The sequence below is a fragment of the Oryctolagus cuniculus genome, chromosome 2, assembly GCF_051225735.1.
Source record: "Oryctolagus cuniculus isolate XC-2025 breed Fujian yellow rabbit chromosome 2, ASM5122573v1, whole genome shotgun sequence".
Classification (NCBI taxonomy): domain Eukaryota; kingdom Metazoa; phylum Chordata; class Mammalia; order Lagomorpha; family Leporidae; genus Oryctolagus; species Oryctolagus cuniculus.
Genome location: NC_142868.1, coordinates 79,593,947 through 79,619,167, shown reverse-complemented (window position 1 = coordinate 79,619,167; position 25,221 = coordinate 79,593,947). Strand labels below are relative to the sequence as shown.

The window sequence follows — 25,221 nt, the reverse complement described above, 5'->3', positions numbered from 1 at the left end:
ATGTGGGATTAGAGTAGAAGTGAGAATGGGACTTGGGGAAGGAAGGAAAGAAGATAGGAAGGAAGGGGGGAAGCAGAAGAGAAAGACCTAGCTGATGCTAGATGGATGAAAATGTAATTATTTCATGTTTTATACATGGTAGTTTGAGCTTTAGGAATTAGCAATGTAAAAATAATAATATACTCTATAAAATAATTACACACACACACACACATATATAATAGATAAGGGAGAGGTTACTTCAGAATATTTTGACTGATTCAGAAAGAATGTGAGATAGGTGCTTTGGCTCAACTTCCCCTGCACTATATCTTCTTTTAGCTGGTTTTATACAGTATGTACTTGCATATTTTAACAGACAATATGATATTAATATATTCATTTCTTTATTTGACAATATGTGTGTGTGCCTTTTGTGTTAAACACTTGTCCACTGATGAGCTCATTCAGCAAATTTGGAGTGTTGAGCACTGCTCTAAGAACTGGTAATGTGGAACTTAGCCCAAAGCTAAGTTCCTGACCTCACAGAAACTCTTACATTCTAGAAGGAGAGAGAGAGACAATAAACAGACAGATCTCTAACATAATGGGAGAAGTAGGTTGTAATTGGCTGATTGGAGAATGACATTTTAACCCGGTGATGTAGAATGTCCTCTCAACTGGGGTAAGATTTAGCAGAGACACAGATGAAGTGGGACAGAATCATATGACTATCTGGGAAAAGAATCTTTCAGGAAGATTGCCAAGAAATAGCAAAGAGGCTGGAGTGTATGGAGTGGGATGAATGGGTGTAAGCACATAAGAAAGTGAAGTAGGAGAGGTAAGTAGGTCCCAGGTTGAGTCATAGAAGGAGCTGTGCTGTAAGTGTGAGAGAAAGCTATTGGAGAGTTCTGCATGAGAGGTGGCAGGACAAAATTTATCTTTATGAATATTACTGTAGTTTAGAATGAATTACAGGAGGAGGCAGCAAAGGAGGAAGAGGGAGGCCAGTGAAGAGGCCACTGCAAGAATGCCTGCTGGGGCCAGCGCTGTTGCACAGCTAGTTAAAGCCCTGGCCCGAGGCGCCCCCATCCCATATGGTCGCCAGTTCGAGTCCCAGCTGCTCCACTTCTGATCCAGCTCTCTGCTATGGCCTGAGAAGGCAGTAGAAGATGGCCCAAGTCCTTGGGCCCCTGTACCCACGTGGGAGACCTGGAAGCTCCTGGCTCCTGGCTTCGGATTGGCTTAGCTCTGGCTGTTGCAGCCATCTGAGGAGTGAACCAGCAGATGGGAGACCTCTCTCTCTGTCTCTACCTCTCTCTGTAACTGTCTTTCAAATAAATAAAATAAATCTTACAAAAATAATAATAAAAAAAGAATGCCTGCAGTGCGACATCCCCTGTGGTGCTGGTTCATGTCCTGGCTGCTCCACTTCCAATCCAGCTCTCTGCTATGGCCTGGGAAAGCAGCAGAAGATGGCCCAACTCCTTGGGCCCCTGCACCCACGTGGGAGACCCAGAGGAGGCCAACTGGGGAGTGAACCAGTGAGTGGAAGACCTTTTTCTCTCTCTGCCTCTCCTTCTCTCTGTGTGTAACTCTTTCAAAAGAATAAATTAAAATCTTTAAAAAAAATTTTACCATTCTCCAAAAAAAAAAAAAAAAAAAAGAATGTAAGAATGAGATGAGGGTGGCTTGGCCGAGGGTGGTGGCAGTGAGGGCAGTGATAAGAAATCAGATTCCAGATGCATGTGCAGGTGGAGTCTGATGGAAAGAATGTAGGGGAAGAAAGAAGAGAGGAGTCAAAGGTGACCGCTATGAACTGAGTTGAAAAAGATACGCTTTGTGGGAAAACCAGCTCCATTTGGGCAGGTTGAGAGATTCTGGGCAAGATATTTAGCCTTTGGACATGTTTCTTCATTTGTAAGACAAGGATAACAGAATCTACTTCATAGGGCCGTTATCTATTAAACACCAATTCGGGAAGCTGTGAGCAGAGCCTAGCATGGAATGCTGGGTGTCTATGTGAAATTAGGTACCAGGAATTTGAGGCCAAATTTCAACATCGCATTCTTTCTGAGTCTTAAAATAAAAGGCCTTGTGACTTTTTCTTCTATAGTTCCGCTTCCAGGGCAAGGATGGCATTGAGCAGTGGGGGAAGAATTCATTCCGAATGTCCAATTATGACACGTGTGCTGTGATTGTAACTGAATAAATAAATTAAGGGTAGAAATTATGGAAATTAGAGAGAAATTCTAACTGAACTGAAGTTGGGAGACTTGAATGAAGAGATAAAGGCTTATTATATATTGTTTCAGAAGAGAACAGAAAGAACTTAAAGAACTGCTGGAGGGGAACATTTTCCATGACAAATGATAAAAGGCATGACAATCAGGAGAACAACTGATCAGTATGTGATTATGGAGAAAATCCCCTCACTTTTTGCAATGCATGTTTTGTGTTCCTCTGGGCTTCACATAAACAAATGGCATATGAGCACTTTCGTAAAGTGAAAAAGAGATCATTTAACAAAGCAATTCACCAACACAGCCAGGAAATGCAGAGGTGCTGGGTGAGCCACCATTTTTAAGACAACATTTGAGATATTCACGGCATATGTGCATCACTTCCAACTTACCAATACGATAAAGGAAAGACTCCTAGGTGAATAGATGAATGCATACAAGTGCAAAGGCCTGCACGCTCACAACTCAGTAGCTTGAACTCCACAAGTGAATAATCACTATCAGTTATGCAGAAGTGAAGGGCCTGGGTTTTTTTTTTTTTTTTTGAAAGCTCTTATTTAATAAATATAAATTTCATAGGTACAGCTTTTGGAATATAGTGGTTTTCCCCCCATACCTGCCCTCTCACTCCTACTGCCATCCCACCACTTCCTACTTCCTCTCCCATCTCTTTCGTCATTAAGATGCATTTTTAATTATCTTTATATACAGAATATCAACTCTATACTAAGTAAAGATTTCAACAGTTTGTACCCACACAGACACACAAAGTATAAAGTATTGTTTGAAGATAAGTTTTACCGTTATTTCTCATATTACAACTCATTAAGGAGAGAGGTCCTACATGTGGAGCAAGTGCACAGTGACTCCTGTTGTTGATTTAACAATTGACATTCTTATTTATGACGTCAGTGATCACCCGAGGCTCTTGTCATGAGCTGCTAAGGCTATGGAAGCCTTTTGAGTTCACAAACTCTGACATTGTTTAGACAAGGTCATAGTCCAAGTAGAAGTTCTCTCCTCCCTTCAGAGAAAGGTACCTCCTTCTTTGATGGTCCCTTCCTTCCACTGGGATCTCACAGAGATCTTTCATGTAGCCCATTTTGTGCCACAGTGTTTTGGCTGTCCATGCCTGAAATGCTCTCATTGGCTTTACAGCCAGATCTGAATGGGAGGGCCTGGTTTTTAAAGTGCATTTCCAAACCATGTGATTCCAAACCATGAGATTTTGCTTCCACAATGTTTTTAAAAGTGAAGTGTTGCTCGTTGTTCATGTAAAATAATAGAATAAAAATGTAACCCTATGTTTATTTTTTCAAATTCATGCTTCCTCCACTTGAAGATAATGTATTCAATATTTGAGGAAATGGCTACTTTATGGTCCTTTATGGCATGTTTTCCCATTGGTTCAAGGAATCTTTGGTCTCCATGGAAGCCTAAAATGGTTTTTTGGCAACAAGATGTTCTGCTAGGTGTTCTTGTCAGTATTTCTTAATATAAATCATTATGCAGAAGTTATCTCTAAGTCACATTTATTTTGCTTTTCTAATTCTCAGACTTTCCTTCTGTTTTCTATTCTCTATACCTACCTCCACTGCAATTAGATACAAGTCCAGGATGAGAACAGGCATATATGAACTTGGTTTATTATCTCCTTCAAACAGTGATTTAGTTACATTTTAGCTGATCTATATTAGAAACCACTCTAAAATGTGAGAAATACCAATTATTATTTACAGCCTCCATCCTTAACCTTGTCTTTGCCTAATTCTATTAATAATTTAAAAACTCTTTGTCACACATTTATGTATGACATATACAAATGTATATGTGTACATATATACAAATGTGTATTATATATGCACACACATATGCAAATGTATATGTACAGTTACATGTAAGTATGTATATACATTTGGATTTGTTAATATGTTGCTATCTATACTATTTATGTTTCAAAAGAAATACTGTACAATTTACAGTATTTGCAAATTTCTCTTTTCTTGGGACTGGCATTGTTGTTTAGCAGGTGAAGATGCTGCCTGCGATGGCAGCATCCTATATGGGTGCTGGTTTGTGTCCTGGCTGTTCCACTTCTCTTTTTCATTTCTTTTTTTAAAGATTTATTTATTTATTTGAAAGGCAGAGGTACAGAAAAGCAGAGGCAGAGAGAGAGAGAGAGAGAGAGAGAGAGAGAATCTGCCATCTGCTGGTTCACTCCCCAAATGGCTGCAATGGCTGGAGCTGTGCCGATCTGAAGCCAGGAGCCAGGAGCTTCCTCCGGGTCTCCCACGTGGGTGCAGGGGCCCAAGGACTTGGGTCATCTTCCACTCTTTTCCTAGGTCACAGCAGAGAGCTGGATCGGAAGCGGAGCAGCCCATATGGGATGCCAGCACTGCAGACAATGGCTTTACTGCCTACGCCACAGTGCCGGCTCCACTGCTCCACTTCTGATTCAGCTCCCTGTTAATGTGCCTGGGAAAAACAATTGAAGATGGCCCCCACCACCCATGTGGGAGACCCTTATACAACTCCTGGTTTCTGGCTTTGGCCTGGTCCAACCCTGGCTATTGCAGTCACCTGTAGAGTGAACCAACAGATGGAAGCCCTTTCTCTCTGTCTGTATATGTGTGCATATCTCTTTCTCTCTCTGTCTCTCTCTCTCTGATTCTAACTTTCAAATAAATATTTACAAAAATGAAAGCTGCTCTTTTCTATAGTGACTATTCATATTATCTATTGTTGGGGAACAACGCATAATGAACTATTTGGCAACATCACCCTTCTGCATCTTAGATTATGGAATTCCAACCTTAGACAAATTATTCTACCACAGAAAAACTCCCACATCTGTGCACCCAGGGACTTGGACAATAATGTTCACTACAGCAAGTGCTTCTACTAGGACATAATTGGGAACAATCTTAATGCTTCTTAGTAGGAGAACATATAGGTAAATGTTTATCAAACACCAGTCAGAATAAGCACATTTTGCATTTGAAGGTGAGTAAATCTCAAATACATAATCAATACTGGTTTGGTCTACTTAACTGTGTGATGAGTATAAAGGCAGTAGAATGATTAAACACTATGGTCAAGATAAAAAAATTTCAGGGAGGGAAGGGGGCGCGGAAGGAATGTGATCCAGCAGGGGCAGCCAGGTGCTGTAAGAGCAATGGCCATGTTTTGTTACTTAGATTCTTTGTTGATATGTGAGTATCTTGCATGTCTAAAATGTTTGATAAAAATAATCCTTCTAATAGTTAATTGGTAACCTATCTGGAAATGTTTTGGGGTAAAAGATTTCAGGGAAGCAAATACAACAATTTCAAATATTACCTAAACTATATTGAATCAAAAGCAATGCATATGTTATGACAACAGCAACACAAGCCACCTGAGACACTGAGATCAAGTATCCCAGGGTACAACTGCATGGGCCATTAGCTATAGCAACATCTTCATTTTACAAAAGCAATTAGTACATACTTCAGTCTTCAAAGTGAACAAAGATTACCTACTCTTAAAAAGTTATTAAAAGCACTTGACTTTTGACCCTTCAAACTCAGTTTGTACAAAGTATGGGTCGGCTTTTCCCTATAGTAATAAAAGTTGTCAAATGCCATTCTCCTAAGTCCCACTTAAAAATCAAGACATTACATAAGTTATTGCAATCAAAAAACATGTACTCTTATTTTGAGAAAAGGCAATGTCTCCAAGAATGGTCACATCCAAGGACAAATTACGCAATATGAATTGATTAAACTCAGTATCTCTGTCTCTCTGCCTTTCAAATAAAAATAAATAAGTAAAAATTGAATATCTCACTTTAAGTAGAGAATAGGTCAAGAAAAATAGTAGGCAATCACAAAAGGAGTTTGAGAGTGGGAGTGTATGTGGGTAGGTGGTAGGGATTCTTGAGGACAGAAGGCCAGGAAGGTTCACTCGGAGAATATTTCATGTAGCAAAGTGGGAGTCACGCTAGGGTCACAGAAACCTAAACATTTTCTGTGAACTGGCTTCACAAGAATGGGAGTTCGGAATGTGTGTGGTGGTGGCTAAGAGGGGGCGCCCAGTTTTGATTCATTTGTCACAGTCGCCAAGATGGCAGAGAGCTTTATCCTCATCTCCTCATTAATGTTCTCCCCAGACTATGTCCTCTCTCTCTCCCCCGCCTCTCTTTTCAAATTAAATGTTTATTTTTTCCCCCTTCCCAGCCTATTAACACTTGGCTCTGATGTGCCGACTAATCCTTGGGGTATGTGCAGGGTGGCCGGTCAGGGACTGTTGTTATTGTCTTAAATGGTGCAAAGGGCATTTACAATAGATTTTCAGGCACCACTTTGACATGATTTCTCTGGAGTTTACCCTCTGTGTTTATCTTCAGTTGTGCAACGACTCTGTGGTGCCAAAGAGTTTTGGGTGGAAATATAGGCTTGAGTTCTAAGTCATTAATTTAAACAAATAATCATTAAAGAAGCCCTTGCTCTACTTCTTTTCTGTCTTTAGCAAACAAAAACAAAGAAGAAAAAGAAACTTAATGTTATATATAAATTATGTATATATTAGAATTATTTATTCAATATGCATTTCATAAATTTGCAATATTCTGAGTGTAAGATTTCCAGTTTTATTTTCACAACAGCGATACGTGTGACATCTGCATGCAAAAGACATGAAAAAGCACATTGGGGTTGTCCTATTATCCATTCACATTCTACCTGATGCTCATGGCTGTGGGTAAGATTTGTGTGGTGCCTGGTTGGATGAATAGCCCCGCATAGAGGAAAAGGCCTCAGTGTGTCCTTCTGACTCAGTGTTACATTCGTCTACCCCAGGTAGTGCTGGCTCTTTAATAAGTCTTCTGTATAGTTACAGCACAATGAACCACTCTTAGAATATTAAAATCAACCCATGTGAGAAAACATTTTAGAAGGCCTGATAAGAGCTTTAGATGGCTGATAACTAATGCTCAAGGTGCCGTGGGTTTTGTCTCATGCTGCCTCTTCCCACTGCCTTGTTTTGTCATCTCATTTGTCCAGCCACAAGCTGCACATGAGTCAACACGCATGTGCTAATTTCATTTGGCTGGAATTCACTAAATGAAATTCTAGCTTCTTGTAATAGCACAAAGGAAAGATGTTTCTATCATAGCCTGAAGTTACAAGTTCAAACTTGTTTTCATCAGTGAAAAATTGTAGTCCAAAGACTGTCTTACCAGAGCTAAGAGTATGATGGCATACTTTTGGACCTGAGATGGGCTTAAGTTTGAAAAAAAGTTTGATTTTTAATATAGCATATTGTAAAGGTAGACTAGGAATGTTTTCACTCATCTAGTTTAGTCTCTCTCTCTTTTTTTTTTCAGATGTTTATGTTGGTGAGAAACCAATAACACTGTCTAGACCTCTAGGATATAGTAATCAAGCATGAATGGAAAACATTCAAAGGTCACACTTCAATGTGGACCTACAACATCCTGCTATTCAAGACCAGATTAAAGATGATGGATCATGATAAACTGAACCACACTGAATGCTGAATCAGTAATTTGAGAGTCCTCTACAAAAAGCTAAATATGTCACCAAAAATCTACAAGATAAAACAAAGTCTAGACACCATAAAATGTGCTGTTTTCCCCCAACTGCCAGTTGTTAACAACCAGATGCTATGTTGTGACTTTTACACCAGCTTCCTATAAATCAGGAATCTTCAATCTTTTATGAAAAGAAATTCCTGGCAGTCATGTAACTCCTGAGGGGCATATGCATATATGTGTGTGAGTGTGTGCACAGTTGTCTAGATGTGCTCATGCGAACATGACCCTGACAAAGCACAGAAAGCTATTAGTGGTGAAGTCACCCAGTATCCTGTTGTTATAATGCACCTGGACCAACTCAGGCTGTAAACAGGAGAGGGAGGGTGGAGGAGACAGGGGCATTGGGCAGGAAAGGCAGGGAGACAGTAAGAGGGACAGATATTGATTGGCTCAGCATGACCTTTGTGGTACCCATCAAACCATCCTTCGGAGCTTCATTTTTCATGTAGGATAGAATTTCCTGCCAAACAGAATCAAGAATAGTAGAGTCCAGGTATTATTCTTTTTAAATATTAAAAAACAATTTTTGAAAAGCAGAAAGAGAGTGGGGGGAGGGTTGGGAGAGAGAGGGGGAGAGAGAGGGGGAGAGAGGGGAGAGAGGGGAGAGAGAGAGAGAGAGAGAGAGAGAGAGAGAGAGAGAGAGACATCTCCCATTAGCTAGTTCATTCTCCAAATGCTTGCAAGAGCCATGACTGGGCCAGGCCGAAGCCAGGAGGCTAGAAATCATTCTGAGTCTCCCAAGTGAGTGTCAGGAACCTAAGCACTTGAGCCATAAACTGCTGCCTCTCAGGGTGCACATTAGCAGGAAACTGGGTAAGAAGAAAAGTAGTTAGGGTACCTGTGTAGTGGCACAGTGGGTTAAGTCACCACCTGCAATGCTGCATTATATACAGGCACTGGTTTGTGTCCCAGGTACTCTGCTTCCAAACCAGCTCACTTCTAATGCACCAGGGAAGGCAACGGAAGATGGTCCAAAAGCTTGGTACCCTGCCACCCATGTGGGAGACCTGGATGGAGCTCCTGGCTCCTGACTTTGGCCTGGTCCAGCTCTGGCCACAGTAGCCATCTGAGGAGTAACAAGTAGACGGAAGATCTCTCTCCCTCTCTCGCTGTAACTCTGCTCTTCAAATAAATAAATAAATCTTTAAAAAGAGGAAGGAGGAGGACAACAGCAGCAACAACAATAAGAACAAAAGTTGCCAGGACTCAAAGCAGGTAGTCTGATACGAGATGTGATCAACCCAGTGGTGACTTCAGCAGTGTGCCAAGCACCTGTCCCCAGGGACAATTTATAACTTATCTCTATCTTTTCTATCACCTACTAATATCTTTCACATAATTAGCATCCAAACAATATCAGCTAATTTGGAGATAATAAAAGGTGATGCCCACCCAGTATCAACCCCTGTTTGGTACCAGGCATCACTGAGTATTGTGTCTGCTTTCTTCACCATACCGAGTATGAGCAGTGTCCCATACTCTGTTATTTAAAGACAAAATGTTCAACCTTAAACCTTTCCCACTGTTTTTCTAATCTTCATCTTCTCTAGTAGCACTAGGAAACCACAATTATCTAGGGTCTTTGAAATATAATTAGCAAAATAATCTCTACGAGAAAATGAGACCACAACATTGGAACATATTGTCAATATTCAAAATATGCCTTTTTGGCTGGTGTTGTGGTGTTGCCGGTAAAGCTGTCACCTGAAATGCCAGTATCCCATATGGGTACTAGTTCATGTCTTGGCTGCTTCACTTCCGATCCAGCTCCCTGCTCAATCTGTAACTGTGAGATTAAGGATGACTAACAGATTTTGGGGTTTCTGAGCTTTGTCCATGGACACACATGGATGGATTTTTAAGGTATACCACAACAATATCCTAATTTAAGCGGGACTACACATAGTGGCATCAACTTCCCAAGATTATTCTGAAGATCTCGTGAGAGAATGCCTTGAGAGCTCTGAGCACAGGTTCTGGCCCTCAGTAGACACTCCAAAGAATGCATCCAGATGGTGATGGCCACCCACTGTAGATGGAGGGGCCACATGTAATTCACATCACACAAAAGCACTACATCGTCTTAGGCTGTGCCAGAGAAAATCAACAGCAGCACTGCATTTGTGAGTTTGCTACTATGGGTATGAGTAACTTTGACTTTTTCCATGGTTAATCCTCATCAATAATTATAGACAAGGGCTTCCAGGAAGCACAGGGGAAGAGCAATGAAGGATCAATATAGATGCATCATCATCATCACACACACACACACATACACACACAGACACAACTCTACACTTGAGCTTAGCCAAGAAGGCCAAGAAGCAATACACACAACTCCAGCACATGCCATTTGGACAGCACATCCTCTCTCTGCACGAATGACAGATTAGTATTAAAAGTAAGTAACTAGAATCCAAACATGAAAAACACATTTAAGTTTCACTTTATCCTATACTGAAATGATTGCTCTGGGATAGAGAACTTCCAGAGAAACATTCTTTTAGCTCCATTGTTTTACTTTATGATACAGCTTCAGATTCTTAAGTAGATTTGTGACAAATAAATAGGCTCCTCTTACCCAGCCTTTGATTTTGGACACATATTTATTGACATTACAACGACCTCTGGCAGGATATGCAGACTGTTCATACTCAGCACTTTTAAATAAAGTCACAGAAGTTCTGTGCCTGAGGGGGAGGTGTGCAAAACATCCCTTTCAAGTGGCAGCCTTGACATTCAGCATACTTTTTTCCCATACCAGAACTGAGCCACATGCGTGGAACCCCAGGCCTGCTGGTGCGACTGCACTTTGCCATGTTTGGCTCTGTCCACACAGCATTTTTCAAAGCAAGTTCCAACTTGCTTGAGAGGACTTTCAGATATTGCCTATCTGACCTTGACAAACCCATACACATGGACTAATTCCTTCATCAATGTGCAGAAAGTTATTCTCAAGTCATCTCACCGTGGACTTCACACAGGTCTGGCCAGAAATCACCTACATTAAATTTCTCATTGTTTTTCTCCAGAAGTTTCGAAATAAAAGTTATTTCCCATTGAAATTCAACCTTTATTTTTCTTTTTTCTGTTTTGGATTGGTTGAACTACTTTTTGCCCAAAGCCTTTGCTAAATTTTAGGGGTGTCAAGTAATAAGGTGAAAACTCCTCAGAAAGTATATGGAAAGAGAAATGGGGTCACAACAGCCAAAACTGATGGTGTGCTTATAGCAATTGCTCCTATAGGCCCTTTGCATAGTAGCCCATTAAGTCCTTTAAACCATTTCTGATATGGATACTGTTACCACCCTCTCCAAATGTTACTCAGTGCAGGCCCAGGATTCAAATGTAGGCAGTCTGATGCCACAGCCAACTCTTTCAGCCATGGTACTATGTTTTCTCTCATCAAAGTTGGCCTCCACATCAACATGTTCCTCTTTTAATTGCAATGGTAACATTTAATTTAATAGATACACGCTCAGTTTACAGTGTCTCACGAAGCATCTCTAATGGTTGTCTCTCTTTAAAATCCAGATTGCAGTGTCTCTGTTTACTGGAGGAGGCTGCATATTTTGAGGCATACCTCATTCGTGGCTAAAAGGCATTCCATATGCCCTTACTTGCTTTTCACTGGGAACCAGATGAGTAGAAAACAGTTCACAGGAGTCAGTGTTTGTGGTTGCCCTTCATTGGACACGGGCCAGAATTCTTGATGCCCCACTGAATTGAGAGCCAAGGTACCACAGAGCGTGTCGAGCACTCATTTCACTATTGAATTGGAGATTTGGTCAGCCAAAATGTAAAAATCTATTTTGCAAAGAACATAAGATAAGCAATACCCAATAAAATACACCTTGGGTTGGGGGATAAGCAACTTAACATAGCTACTCGAATTCATTTTATATCCACCAAATCTCACCTGCATTGAGATTTGTTGAAATTTTCTTGCCCTCTTCATAGGCAATTCAATCTTTCTTCTTTCTCTTAAATATTCAGCTATGGAAGTAGTATCTCATTATGTATCTAACACAGGCTGAGGCATTTAGATTTCTTTCCTTTGTATGTCATGTATCATAATATAGAGAAGAGATTCTCCTTTTGTATATCAGTGAGTATTATACTACATTAATAGTTTCATATTATTAGATCTTCCTAGAAGACTAACATTTAATTTCTTTTAAATTCTCTTATTAATTCCCCTTTCCAACATGAAGAAAGCTACCCTGGATGTTTAGTTTGGCTTTTACTCCCTGCCTCTCTAACTCTTACTAGCCTCGATTTTAACTTTCTTTTATTTTTCCTTGGAGGCAGTCTTATTGCTGCATCAGTCCCAACTTGTTGCAGAGCTCTGTCAAACCTGCATCAAGGAATTCCAGCCAGCTCATGTATGAGAGCCCAGTATCTCCATCTGTGAGAATACTAGATGTATTTGAAAGCCAACTCATAAAGAAAGATTTTTAACCTGTAGACTATGGTCTGTGAAATTGGATGAAGAAATACTACTCTCATTTTCCTTAAAATCCAATTGAAATTTAACATTTCTTCCACATAAGAATGCTGGTGAGCTGTCCTGCTCTCAACTCTCACCCACAATGGTATTAGCTATCTCTGTGACTGTATCACCAAAGAAAACAGACTTTTGCATTATCACATTACAGGTGTTGCAGGTATCACAAAATATCATCTATATTGATCCCTATTTCACAGTTATGATCATTATCAAACCCATTGCTGATTGCACAATTGCCACCTCTGTATCCACAGATGTTTATGTGACCTCGCTGGCCAGCTACCAGGCAACTCTTTGCCTGTAGTCTTTCAGGTGTCAAGCATGAAGCTGCAGGCTGCACACTGGTGACAGATGACATGCGCATTGCTTCACAGTATTCTTCATTGTAAAGGTTGGGGACAGAGAGGTGAGTAAAAACCAGTTTAATGAACAGATTAAGATTTTTTTTGTTGTTAAAATGTATATATTTACTTGAAAGGGAGAAAGACAGGGGGAAGGTCAGTGGGGGAGGGGAGAGAGAGGAAGATCTTCCATTCACTGGTTCTCTCCTAAAATGCCTCCAACAGCAGGGGCTGGGTAAATCAATCCAGATCTCACAGATGGGTGTAAGGGACCCAATCACTTGAGCCATCACCTGCTGCATCCTAGTGTACACATTAGCAGGAAGCTGGATTGAAGCTGAGCCAGGACTTGAATCGAGGAACTCTGATATGGGATGTGGATGTCCCTAGCAGCAACTTAACCACTATGCCAAATGCCTGCTCCCAGTTTAAGGTTCTTATACTTAGCTAAGCAACAGCAGTCTTCACACAGGTATCTTTAAACGTATCTTTTTTTTTTTTTTTTGACAGGCAGAGTGGACAGTGAGAGAGAGAGACAGAGAGAAAGGTCTTCCTTTGCCGTTGGTTCACCCTCCAATGGCCGCCGCTGCAGCCGGCGCACCACGCTGATCCAATGGCAGGAGCCAGGTGCTTATCCTGGTCTCCCATGGGGTGCAGGGCCCAAGCACTTGGGCCATCCTCCACTGCACTCCCTGGCCACAGCAGAGAATTGGCCTGGAAGAGGGGCAACCGGGACAGAATCTGGCGCCCCAACCAGGACTAGAACCCGGTGTGCCGGCGCTGCAAGGCGGAGGATTAGCCTAGTGAGCCGCGGCACTGGCCCTAAACATATCTTTTAATTTATATTTACTTCTTTATATTTAAAACACATTATCCTGTTGTATAATTCATTCATGTTTTATTACTATATCACAATTTTATGTTTTTAATACTTTGACAATTATTATATTATAATGGGTTTCTCTTATAATTCTCTTTACATTTAAAATATTCTGAGTTGTGATCTACAGGTTTCCACAGAATGCTGAAAAGATTCACTGGCCCAGAAAAGGTTAAGATGTCTTCTAAGCAAGGATTAAGAGGCAACTGGTTTCCAGACGTAAAAGATACCTTGATGTGAGATGACTGGTGTATCAAGAAGGAGAGAGCCAGGCAGGAGAGGAGTGAGCTATGCTCAGGCTGTGAGGACACAGTAGATGCAAGAGGGAGGCACGGTTCATCCAACATTGAGCTAGGGGCCCCATTGGCCATCATGGTTATCCTCAAAGTTCCAATGAATGGAAACCGTATGCTATCCTCTTAGGAAAGAAGACCATATACTTGTGGGGTTAGGGATAATGTTTGTGCAGTACTCAGGACTTAGAGAAACCCTGTAGATTTTGATTGGGCAGAAGGGGGGGTGTCATGAAGACTGTCTGCTCTGTCATTTCTCATAAGCTGAATGTCTTCTCCTAGCAGCAATTCTGAATTCTGTTTGTATAAAACTGCAGATCCTTAAAAACATCATAGAGAATTTATGTTTTTATATAAGGGGGCTTAAAAGAAGGAGATTTAAATGATGGCTCCTGTACATGACATCATTTGGGGTAAGAGAACTAGGCAAGGAGAGACAGAGAGAGAGAAAGAGAGAAAGAGAGAGAGAGAGAGAAACAAGAACCTAACTAGGAAATAAAACTTTGTCTCATGACCAAACCTTCAAAACACATTTTACATGTCACTTTGTTAATTTAAAAACACAAAGTCAGGAGGAAGTTTTGCCCCATCTATTGCCCACTGGACTGCCAGCAAAGTGGCCGGGTATTGGATTTTCTCTGATGTTTAGAGCGGTGACTTTCTGAGGATAATTAATTGCTATTACTCAGCATTGGGTAGTGGGAGGGTTTAGTGTAGAGGAGAATTTTAAAGGAAAGGGACAGAAGTAAACACCTTTTTTTTTTTTTAAAGGCTTATTTTGTTTATTTGAAAGGCAGATTTACAGAGAGAGGAAGAGAGAGAGGTCTTCCATCCCCTGGCTCACTCCCCAAATGGCCACAATGGCCAGGCCTGGGCCAGGCTGAAGCCAATAGTCAGGAGCTTCCTCCAGGTCTCCCACATGGGTGCGAGGGCCCAGGCATAGGGCCGTCTTCTGCCACTTTCCCAGGCACATTAGCAGGGAGCTAGGCTGGGAGTGGAATAGCCAAGACTCAAACCCATATGGGATGTTAGAGCTTCAGGTAGTGGCCTTACCTGCTACACCACAACATTGGTTCCAGAAGTAAGCACTCTTGAGGTTTGGATCTGTATCAAATATATCTCCATTTGATAAACACCGAGTAAGCTTCTAGTAGTAAGCCAAGGAAGACACAGAAAGCATATAGGTCCCCAGAAATTAGAGGCAGCTGTAACCAAAGTCTTTTCTTCTCAGGTAGAGCCTTGGTATCCTGATTCTTCACTGTGTGAATTCACTATGAGGTCCATCTTCCTCTTTGTAAACCCAGACAGCATAAATAATTTCTTCCCTAAGGTCTGGAGCAACAAAAATCCTATTTGCTGCTAGAGCCCTGGAAATATTTTATTTGTCATCACTCAAATGAAGTAATTCTTTTTCTTGAAATGTTTCCTGCTAATGAATTTATATTTGCTTTTGCATTTTGAATCCAAATACACCATTAACATATAACAAATGAGAAGGACAGGTCAGCGACTTTCAGGGATAATATCCTTATTCTTGGAGGTCATCATTTGTCAGAAGCTGCACTTTTTGAGAAAGTAGAAGGGCAATTCTTGGAGGCAGAAATATGTAAATTCGTCTTACTCTCAAACTATGCAACCAGGCCATAATGATTTTTTTTTGTTGTTGTTCTATGTTTAATGAGACTTTATTAGTAGGATCTTTCCATTGGCAGCAATGGTTAAGTCAAATATGACAACAGTAAGATACCTTTTTTTTTAAAGGTCAACTAATTATAGTTGGAGATTTAATTTAAAAAAAAAATATTTGGGAGGGAGAGGGAGAGGGAGGGAGAGAGGGAGAAGGAGAGAGAGAGAATCTCCCATCAGCTGGGGCTGCTACGGGTTGAAGCCAGGAGGAGGGAACTCAGTTTGGGTATCCCATGTGGGTGGCAGGGACCCAACCAATCAAACTGTCACCTGCTGCCTCCTGAGGTGCACATTAACAGGAAGCTGGAATCAGGAGCAGTGTCAGACCTGAATCCAGGCATTCATATGGGACACAGGCATCCCAGGGGGCATCTTCGATCTATTTATTTATATGAAAGGCAGAGTAACACACACTCATTCACACACACAGAGACATGGTGGGGGAGAGAGAGAGTAAGAGCGAGGGGGGAGAGAGAGAGAGAGCGAGCGAGAGAGAGAGAGAGAGATATCAATCTTCGCTTTGCTGATTTACTCCACAAGTGGCCTCAATAGCCTGGTCAATAGCCAGGAGTCAGGAGCCTCATACAGGTCTCCCATGAGTGGCATGGGTCCAAGTGCCTGAGCTCTATTCCACTGACTTCCCAGGTGCATTAGCAGGAAGCTGGATCAGATGTGAGGAGCAGCCAGGATTCGAACTGGCGCTCTGATATGGGCTGCTGGTGCTGCAAGCAGTTTAACCTGTGGCAACACTGGTTCCCTCTTTCCCTTAACTGCTAGTGCAAACTCCTGCCCCGTGACTTGGGGATGTTATACTCACATATCTGATCTTTTAAAACTTACTCTGGTCAATTCCAGGTCGTTGTCATTAGATAATATACTTCTTAAAGGTACTGCTGGGGCTGGCGCTGTGGCGTAGTGGACTAAGCATCTACCTGCAGTGCCAGGATCCCATATGGGCACCGGTTCGAGTCCTGGCTGCTCCACTTCCAATCCAGCTCTCTGCTATGGCCTGGGAAAGCTGTAGAAGATGGCCCAAGTCCTTGGGTTCCTGCTCCCGTATGGGAAACCTGGAGGAAGCTCCTGGCTCCTGGCTTCAGACAGGCTCAGCTCTGGCTGTTGCAGCCATCTGGGGAGTGAACCAGCAGATGGAAGACTTCTCTCTCTCTGCTCCTACCTCTCTGTAACTCTGCCTTTCAAATAAATAAATAAATCTTTAAAAAAATTAAAGGTACTGCCTTTTACTCCAAATAAATAAAAAAATTGATTGTTCATTCTCTCCTCTGTTTTAGATTACACTTGGCATTGTTTATTCTCTCTCAGTCTTGGGCAATATTGTTTAACAAACAGAAATATTTTCATAAGCACAAAGTTACAGGACAAAGTTACAGCCCATGATGGTCTGAAACTAGCATGTTATTTTCATAATGTGCTTTATTTTCACAAACATGCACCTTAAATCTCTCCCCTTCTGATCACATCTGGACAATTCTGTGAAAGCCAAATGACCTTTTATCAAGAACACAGCACAGAAATCTGGATTGACCCTTGGAGCCACTTTCAACAGTTTCAACAATTCAGGTCTTCACTCGGTTTATGAAAAACAAGTGGGTTAACAGAAAGGGTTAAGGAAACACAATCTTTGACCCATCCATGTGGACGGCAGGAGAACCAGACTTACTTAGACCACAAACAAGAAGGAGCCATAGGAATGCCTGGGATGCTGCTCCTGGATTTGGAGCGTTCTTTAATGTCATAGCGAGATGCTACTCCATGCCAACTTATGAATGTCCTCCCTAGCCAGAATCAGGCCGAGGCCCCTGTTTCCCTCCTGTACTCCCACAAACAGCCCACCATTTGGTAGCTGTCCCATGAGACTGAGAACTTCTGAACTGCACCACTGTGTTTCTGTTTTATTCTATTTCCAATGTCTGCCTCTAGCTTACCTGATACCCTAGTGGAGCTGAGAGCGGCTCAAGGCTGCCAGAAGAAATGCCAGCAGGCTTCCACTGGGCAGGCCGACTACCCCACTGACCCACACACGGCCCTGCCAGGCCCTGTCCTGCGCCTGCCACACCAGCCTGACAGAGCTCAGGGCTTCTGCCTGCAGCTGTTCAGCGCCACTGATTTCCTGACACTTCCAAGGACCTTGGTTTTTTTTCAAGGTTAAAAAAAAAAAAAAAAAAAACAACCTTTCCTAAAACCGTATCTAGAAATAAGCAGATCAATAACCAGAGGCGCGTTACAGGCAACACCCCCCAAACGCTCCATGTCAGGAAAGGGAGACTGAAAACGCTGCCGGGACATGACCCAGCTGATGAGATCATTCATTATCCCAGTTAATAACTGCGCGTATTCAATTGTTTCTTTACAATACCTCCCCTCCCCGCCCCCGCCCCCTTTCGCGCCCCTCACCTGCCAGCCTCCTGTCCCTGGTGTTTTTCCAAATAACGTCCAGGGCTCTGGCCGTTGAGTCCCTGATGTGATCGCTAAAGGACCTCCGGAGAGGGGCTCTCAGGGGTCGGGCCATCACGTGGGCCTCAGGGTCCCCCATCCGCCAGCAAATGACTTCAGCGCAGCCGGGACGCAGCCACCATTCTCCCTCCTCCTCCTGGAGATGCCCTCGCGGGCCGCGGGCTGCCGCTCCGCCCGGGCGCGGGGCCGCAGGGGAGCCGAGAGCAGAGCGGGTCCCGCGCCTTCAGGATGCCGGCATTGCGGCTCACGCTGCGGCCCCGGGAAGCGCCAACTGCAGGCGGCCTCCTGGACGCCGGCCAAGCGCGCACGGCGGCCACATCTGGAAAGGCTTACAAAGGAGCCAGCGCCACGCTTGCCGGCGCTCGCGCTGCAGCCGCGGCGATCTCGATGCTTGCAGCTTCCTGTGTAATCCAATAACCTGACTTGGTACACGCTGGGCTGTGCGTCTATTCCATCAGATGTCTCTTCTGCACGCGCAGGCCAGGTCACCTCGCGTGCTTGAAGGAAAAGCAGGGTAGGAAGGTGCTGACAGCGAGGGAGAGAGGAAAGCTGGCAGGCGGGGTTGTCTTCCACTTTCAAGGTCAATTCTCATGAACATGTGCATTTTACACACCCATGCTCTGGGGAAGGAAGATGTGGCTTTACTGGGCATCCCAAAGAGTCTGGATTTTCTCTAGCCAAAGGACACCCGAGTTGGGTGATCAGCTCCTCATATTTCCCCTCTAACTATCCTTTTACTTATACTCAGTGGTTTCATCAAATAATTGTTGTTATTGACTCTGCATAAGGTTCAAATTTGCTCTGGTTTTGTGAATCCTTTAGTGCCAAGTGTGAGACTTCATCATTGTAACTGTACATAGACACCTTTCCCTTGCCCACATCGTGGTTTGGGGTGCTTAGGTTCAAGTTCTGACTCTGCTCTCCACGGTTCTGCTAATGCACAGCTGGGAGGCAGCAGGTGTTGGCTCAAGGACTTGGCTTCCTGTCACCACATGAGGGATCTGGACTGCGGGCTCCCAGCTTCCACTTGATCCAGCCCTGTTCATTGCAGGCATCTGGTATGTGAACCAGCAGAAGGGAGCTCTCCATCGGTCTCTCTCCCTCTCTCAAATAGTTAATTAATTAGTTAAAAAAAAAAAAAAAAACTCATCCCAAAGAACAAAAAAAGTTCCAAGCACTTTGGTACTGTTTTGGAAATAAAAATATGGGCCAGCTGCTTCTTTTATGAGATATGTTCTTGGGTGTCTAAAATGCCAAATAAATATTTCTATGCCAGTGAATTTGGCAGATATTCTACTTTTAATGTATTATTAATCCTCTGCCTATTCACTGTCCCCCAAATTCCATCTACAACTTCTAAGGCTTGGCAGGGAAGTTTAATACTGGCAGAAGATAGTATCTGAGGGCCAGTTCATAACCTTTGCAAGATGAGATAATTCTGTAAAAGCACTTTGTAAATTGCAAGGTACCATGCAAATGCTAATTATTACCATAATTATTTCTTATATATGAAGTCATTTTCAACCCACACCATCTCCTGAATCTTCAGATTTCTACAATGGGCATCTTCTTTTCCATATATCTTCAACAACTCAATTACACAAAGAATGATTATGAAAATAGTGAGACTGTGCTCATGAGTTATAACCAGCACTAGTACTACTGCTTGTTAATAATCCATGGATCTCAAATTGTATTGCTCCCAAATTGCTAAACTCATGAGTCTCCCCAGTTAAGAACGTGCTTTCAGTAGATATCCTTCTTTGCCTTATCTTTAGGCTGGGCACAGAGGCAATAAACACCATCTGCTCACATATACAGATCTCTGTGCCTGTGAGAACAAATTTCAAGTGAAAACTCTCCATTAAAGTTAAAAAGTGGTGAGCATTTAGCCTAGTGGCTAGGATGCCAGTGAAGACGCCTGCATCCCACATCAGAGTACTTGGGTTCTGTATCCATATCCAGTTCCTGACTCCAGTTTCCTGCTAATGCAGATCCTGGGCGGCAAAGGTGACGGAAGTTGATGGCACAAGTAATTGGGTCCTGCTACACTGCCACCTAGATTAGATTCCTAGCTCCTGGCTTTGGCCCTACCCATTGCAGGTATTTAGAGAGTGAACCAACAGATGAGAGCTCTTTCTTTATGTCTCTTCATCTCTCTGACTCTCCATCTCTCTCAATAAAAAAAAAAAAAGGATTAGGGGCCCCAGCACTTGTGGCATAATGAGTAAAACCGCTGCCTGTAGTACCGGCATCCCACATGGGTGCCTGTTTGAGTCCCAGCTGCTCCACTTCTGATCCAGCTCTCTGCTATTGCCTGGGAAAGCAGTAGAAGATGGCCCAATTCCTTGGGCCCCTGCACCCATGTGAAAGACCCGGAATAAGCTCCTGGCTCCTGCCTTCAGATTGGCTCAGCTCTGGTTATTGTGGCCATTTGGGGAGTGAACCAGCAGATGGAAGACTTCTCTCTCTCTGTCTCTGCCTCTCTGTAACTCTGACTTTCAAATAAAAAATTAATTTTTTTAAAAAAAGAATTAAAGATGTGATCACCTAATGGCCGGCCGCATTTTAAAACAATTTCCTAAATTCTCTCTCTCTCTGTGTGTGTGTGTGTGTCTGCATGTGCATCTGTTTCTCCTTCAAAGAGGTCTGGGAACTTTGGAGCATTTGGACTTATTTCCTGGTTAAGCCTAACAGACCCATCTGTTCAGACATCTTTTGCAGAGGAAGAATGTGAAGTGCCCACAGCATGAGTAGTGCCCTTACCACACGTGGTGCTAGGCAAGGGGAGACCTTGAGGATGAATAAACCATCGGCTTCTCTCTTTGACATTACACTGACCAGAAAAAATTTCAAAAACAGTGTGATAAGTTTCATGATGGAAGCATGTTCCAAGTGTCTGGGAACAGGGGAAGATGTGGACTGAACTGCTTCTAGGCACCAATATCACCTAAATTTCTAGCCCAAATCAACAGCAATGTCAGGGCCATTTGGTCATTCTCAGCATGAGCATCAACAACTCACTGCTTGAGTCACGTATTGTCACTAACTCTAACAGTAGGAAGCTCTTCTATACCCAAGTACAGAAAGGAAGGGGGAGCAATCAAGGGGACATAGCATTTATTGAGTACCAGTAATGCACTGCAGCCTCCTCTAGAGTTGGACTTAGACCTGTGATCCGTGACAACAATGCAGACATATCTCCTCTTTAGAGATGCAGATTCTGAAGCTCACAGAAAGCAAGTTTGAGAAAGGTCAGATAGTAAGTGGCAGATGTAGGACTTGGCAGCTCTGGCTCCCTCAAGGCTCATTAGCTTCATGGAACATTTGATTGGTTTAAAATTAATGATGATAGTGATGAGTGACCTGTTAGTGTAATCTAGGCTCTGATACTATGCCATGGGCCAGAGCTCCTTAGCTTAATCTTAGCCAAATAAAATAACTAAAAGGACCTGGGTATGGAAGAGGCCTGATGCTGCAGATGGGGTTTAGGTGATCCCTGCTGTGGAAATTGAAAGACATGGAGCCAAAAGAACCAAGGCCTAGTTCAAGAAGCAATGATCTCCAAAGTGTGCCAAAATAACCTTCCTTCTCCTCTGAAACACTCCCTCTCCAGGACTGTACTCCTCACTGTAGATCACCTCAGTGTGCATTGGAAAGACCCTCATATTGTCAGTAGCTTCCATGAGGTAGGATGATCCATAGACCTAAACTAAGATTTTTGTTTAAAATAAAAAAGGAAATTTGTCAATATAAATGTAACTTTCATTGACAGACTGGAGAGTGGGGATGCAACTGAAAGTGAGCAAGAAGAGCATTAATTACTGATTTTATCAAAGCCCAAAGGAAAGCTGGAAACTTGGTCCCTGATTTCTGAAAAAATATTAAATCCAAATTTCACTGTGAAGGTCAATTCAGTTATAGACCCAAGTTTAACTTATATTTCAATTTTTCATTCTTGGTAAGCCATTAGACATGTTGCACACATTTAAAAGTGCTTTTTACAATCTACCATGTGTAGAGTAATTTCTCAAGTTGTGTTTTCATTAATTTCATATAATTGCAGTCTTTTGTGACAGTGAGAGGTGAGGAGAGTTTGTGGCAATGTGATGTCAGCTTGGCAGATGGGTAAAGTGGAATAACAGGAGTCCACTGACTTGTCAAGATCCCCCCGGGAATTCTGAGAAGCAGCAATGAAGACACAGTGTTGGATAACTTTGTAGTTCCTGCTTTTTCCGTCAAGAGCCACTAGTGGAGCTGCTTATTGACCAGGGGTAATCACGCAAACTCTTTCAGATTCCTATAGAGCAGAGGTGCTGGTCTGTATCATTAAGCTAGAGCTTCTGGCTTAAGTAGTTCCCTACTACTTCCCGTTTAAGAAAATCATCCAACTTTGGCAATGTACAAGGGGTACTTCAAAAAGCTTGAGGAAAAGTAGAATTAAAAGATCAGTTTCTTTATTTTTGGATGAAAAATTGAGATACATGCATAGTTTTTTTCATAATGAATTTTCATGAACTTTTTGAAGACCCCTTATATGCATGGTTTCAAAACTTTTTTGAACCAAAACAAACTTAGCTTTTCATTCTATTCTTCCACAAATCCCTTTAAATTTATTTTATTTATTACCTGCATGGCAAATGACAAAGAGGGAGAAACATCCACTGGTTTACCTCTCAACTTGTCACAACAGCCAGGGCTGGGCCAGGCTGAAGCCAGGAGCTCGGAACTCCATCCAGGTCTCTCCTAGAAGTGGGAGGAGTGCAGACATTTGGGCCATCTTCCACTGCTTTCCCAGGCACATTAGGAGGAAGCTGGGTCAGAAGCAGAGCAGCTGCACTCAAGCTGGCGCTTTGATATGGGGTGCTCGTGTTGTGAGGGGTAGCTTCACCTGCTGCACCCTGATGCTGGCCCCTTCACACACTTTTTGAAGTATCTCGTGTTACACATTTTATCTAATCTTGTCAACTTTATAAATTTTGTCTTCTTGCTGCAAAATTTTTTTTAACTTTGCTTTATGAAATGTAAGCCATGGGTTGATCATTCACTTCTTTGAAAAACACAGACACAAAAGTAAAATAAACACACTCAAGATTCAATAGCCCTTGGTGGACAGGAAGAAGCCTTGAACAGAGAGACTGCAAATGCTTTTCCTTATACCTAATGCCTGAGCTTCCTCCCACATTCCAAGGCTCCAGGCTTTGTCACTTCTTAAAAGGAGAGGATACTAGCAGGAAGATTCATGCTCAAGAAGGTCACGGCGACTTTCAAGTTATCTGGTGGGCACCAGCTTTACATTCTGGTTTGTGATTCTGAGAAACAATAACAAATAAACACTGTCAAATGCCTACTTCCAGTTAACCTTGACTGTCATTGTTCTTTAAAATTATCTTTGGGACTGGCTTTCATTTTTTACACCTCTATGTCTCATCTTCCTTTATCTATTTATGCTTTTATTTATTTATTTGAGAGGCAGGGAGACACAGAAAGAGGCATAGAGACAGAGAGAGAGAGCAAGAAGGAGAGCGAGAGCAAGCAAGCAAGAGAGCTCCCATTTGCTGGTTAACTCCCCAGATGTCTACAACAGCTCAGGGGCTGATGCCAAAAGCTGGAACTCATTTGGGTAGCAGAAGCCTAATCACTTGAGCCATCATCACTCCCTCCCAAGGTCTGCATTAGCAGGAAGCTGGCATTAGGAACTGGAGTCAGGAATCAGGCAGGTACTAAAGCCCCTGTACTTCTAAATGGGACATGGACATCTTAACTGCTGTCTTCACTGCTAGGCCAAATGCCTACCCTAGTCCCATCTTCCTTTATCTAACATTAGAGACACCTTGTTTCCCAAACCTGTGTAGCATAAATTTGCTTTGGAGTTATGGCCATGTTCTGTCACTTGTGTAACTCATGTAAGCCTTCTTTGCATCAATCAGAACATTTAGGGCTGTTCAAAGTGCTGATAGGTTCTTTCAAAATAACATGAATAATGATGGAAAATGGGAAATTTATTAAGAGTCAGTGCCATGCTCAGATCTGGTTCTTTGGCATAAAAATAAGTCAATCCACCTTGGTGAAGTCCTATGAGGTAATGCAGCCCCTGCTAGTGTAAGAAAGCTAGTGTAGTGAATGGTATGTCCCGCCACAGCATAACAAGTCTGCCCAAACAGCTGGAGTCCACACAAGGAGTGCTCCATTATGCAGGTCCACAACCTACTCCAAGGAGAGTTCACAGAATGAACCCACCGCGACTTTAGGAATGTCTCAGTGGTTTCTGTTGACTCTAACGGCTAACAACGACTAGGTAGTTCATTTCGAAATGTTTATCTAATGTGACCATCTTTGGCACATTCGTTCTGGCAAGTGGCAATTTTATTTCTTTTTTATAAAGTATTTATTGGAAAGGCGGAGACAGAGAGAGAAAGAGAGAGGGGGGGGGAGAGAGAGAGAGATATCTTACACCTGCTGGTTTATTCCCCAAATGGCTACAATGACTGGGGTTGGGTCAGGGCGAAGTCTGGAGCTTCATCTGGGTCTCCAAAGTGGGTGCAAGGGGCCAAGCACTTTGGCCATTGTCTGCTGCTTTCCCAGGTGCATTAGCAGGGAGCCGGATTGGAAGTGGAGCAGCTAGGACCCAAACTGGCACCCACATGGGATGCCAGCATGGCAGGCTACAGTTTAACATGCTATGCAACAACACCAGCTCCTTCAATTTTATTTCTTAACCTGCTTTACGTTTGGAAGTTTAAAGATTACATCGGACATCAAAGTTGGTTGATAATCTCCTTTGTGATAAACTTTCTTGAATGTTCTTGACCAAGGGCTTCAAGTTAAGGTAGTTTTCACTGTCTATTAGTTATATATTGATCTACCAACAGACCATATTCATGATCTCCAAATCACTTATCTCTGACCTGGGGCCAAACAAAACTGTCTCTGGAAGGCAAGAAGAAAATCTTAAAATTAGAGATTGGAATGGAAGTCACCACAACTGCACAGATGAGGCCTCACTGCTCCTACTGGAGTGAAACAAAAGATTAAAGAACTCTACTGGTCTGATGGGCTCCATCCTACATCTAGCAGATACCCTAACAGGATTTTAACTATTAGTAAATATAACCGGTCATTTTTATGCTTTCCTCTAGCTATTTTCAAGTTGCTTTGCACACGTTTCTCTGGAGATGTTCATTTGTCCTTGGATTTACTCTGTCCTTGTATGTTTCTTTT

At 42.5% G+C, this 25,221-nt stretch overlaps 1 protein-coding gene across 4 annotated transcripts in view; it reads right to left on the bottom strand.

Moving 5' to 3' along the window:
* Positions 1-25,221, bottom strand: part of DLC1 (DLC1 Rho GTPase activating protein) — a 517,566-nt gene that overhangs the window by 166,518 nt on the left and 325,827 nt on the right. The window contains exon 1 of one of the 4 annotated variants that reach the window (XM_008274054.5): positions 17,941-18,291. The exons of the other annotated variants lie outside the window; for them this stretch is intronic. Within the exon in view, the coding sequence (XP_008272276.4) occupies positions 17,941-18,079 (139 nt within the window). The 5' untranslated portion in view covers positions 18,080-18,291. Of the gene's footprint in view, positions 1-17,940; positions 18,292-25,221 lie in introns of those variants that run through there. 4 annotated transcript variants of the gene reach the window in all.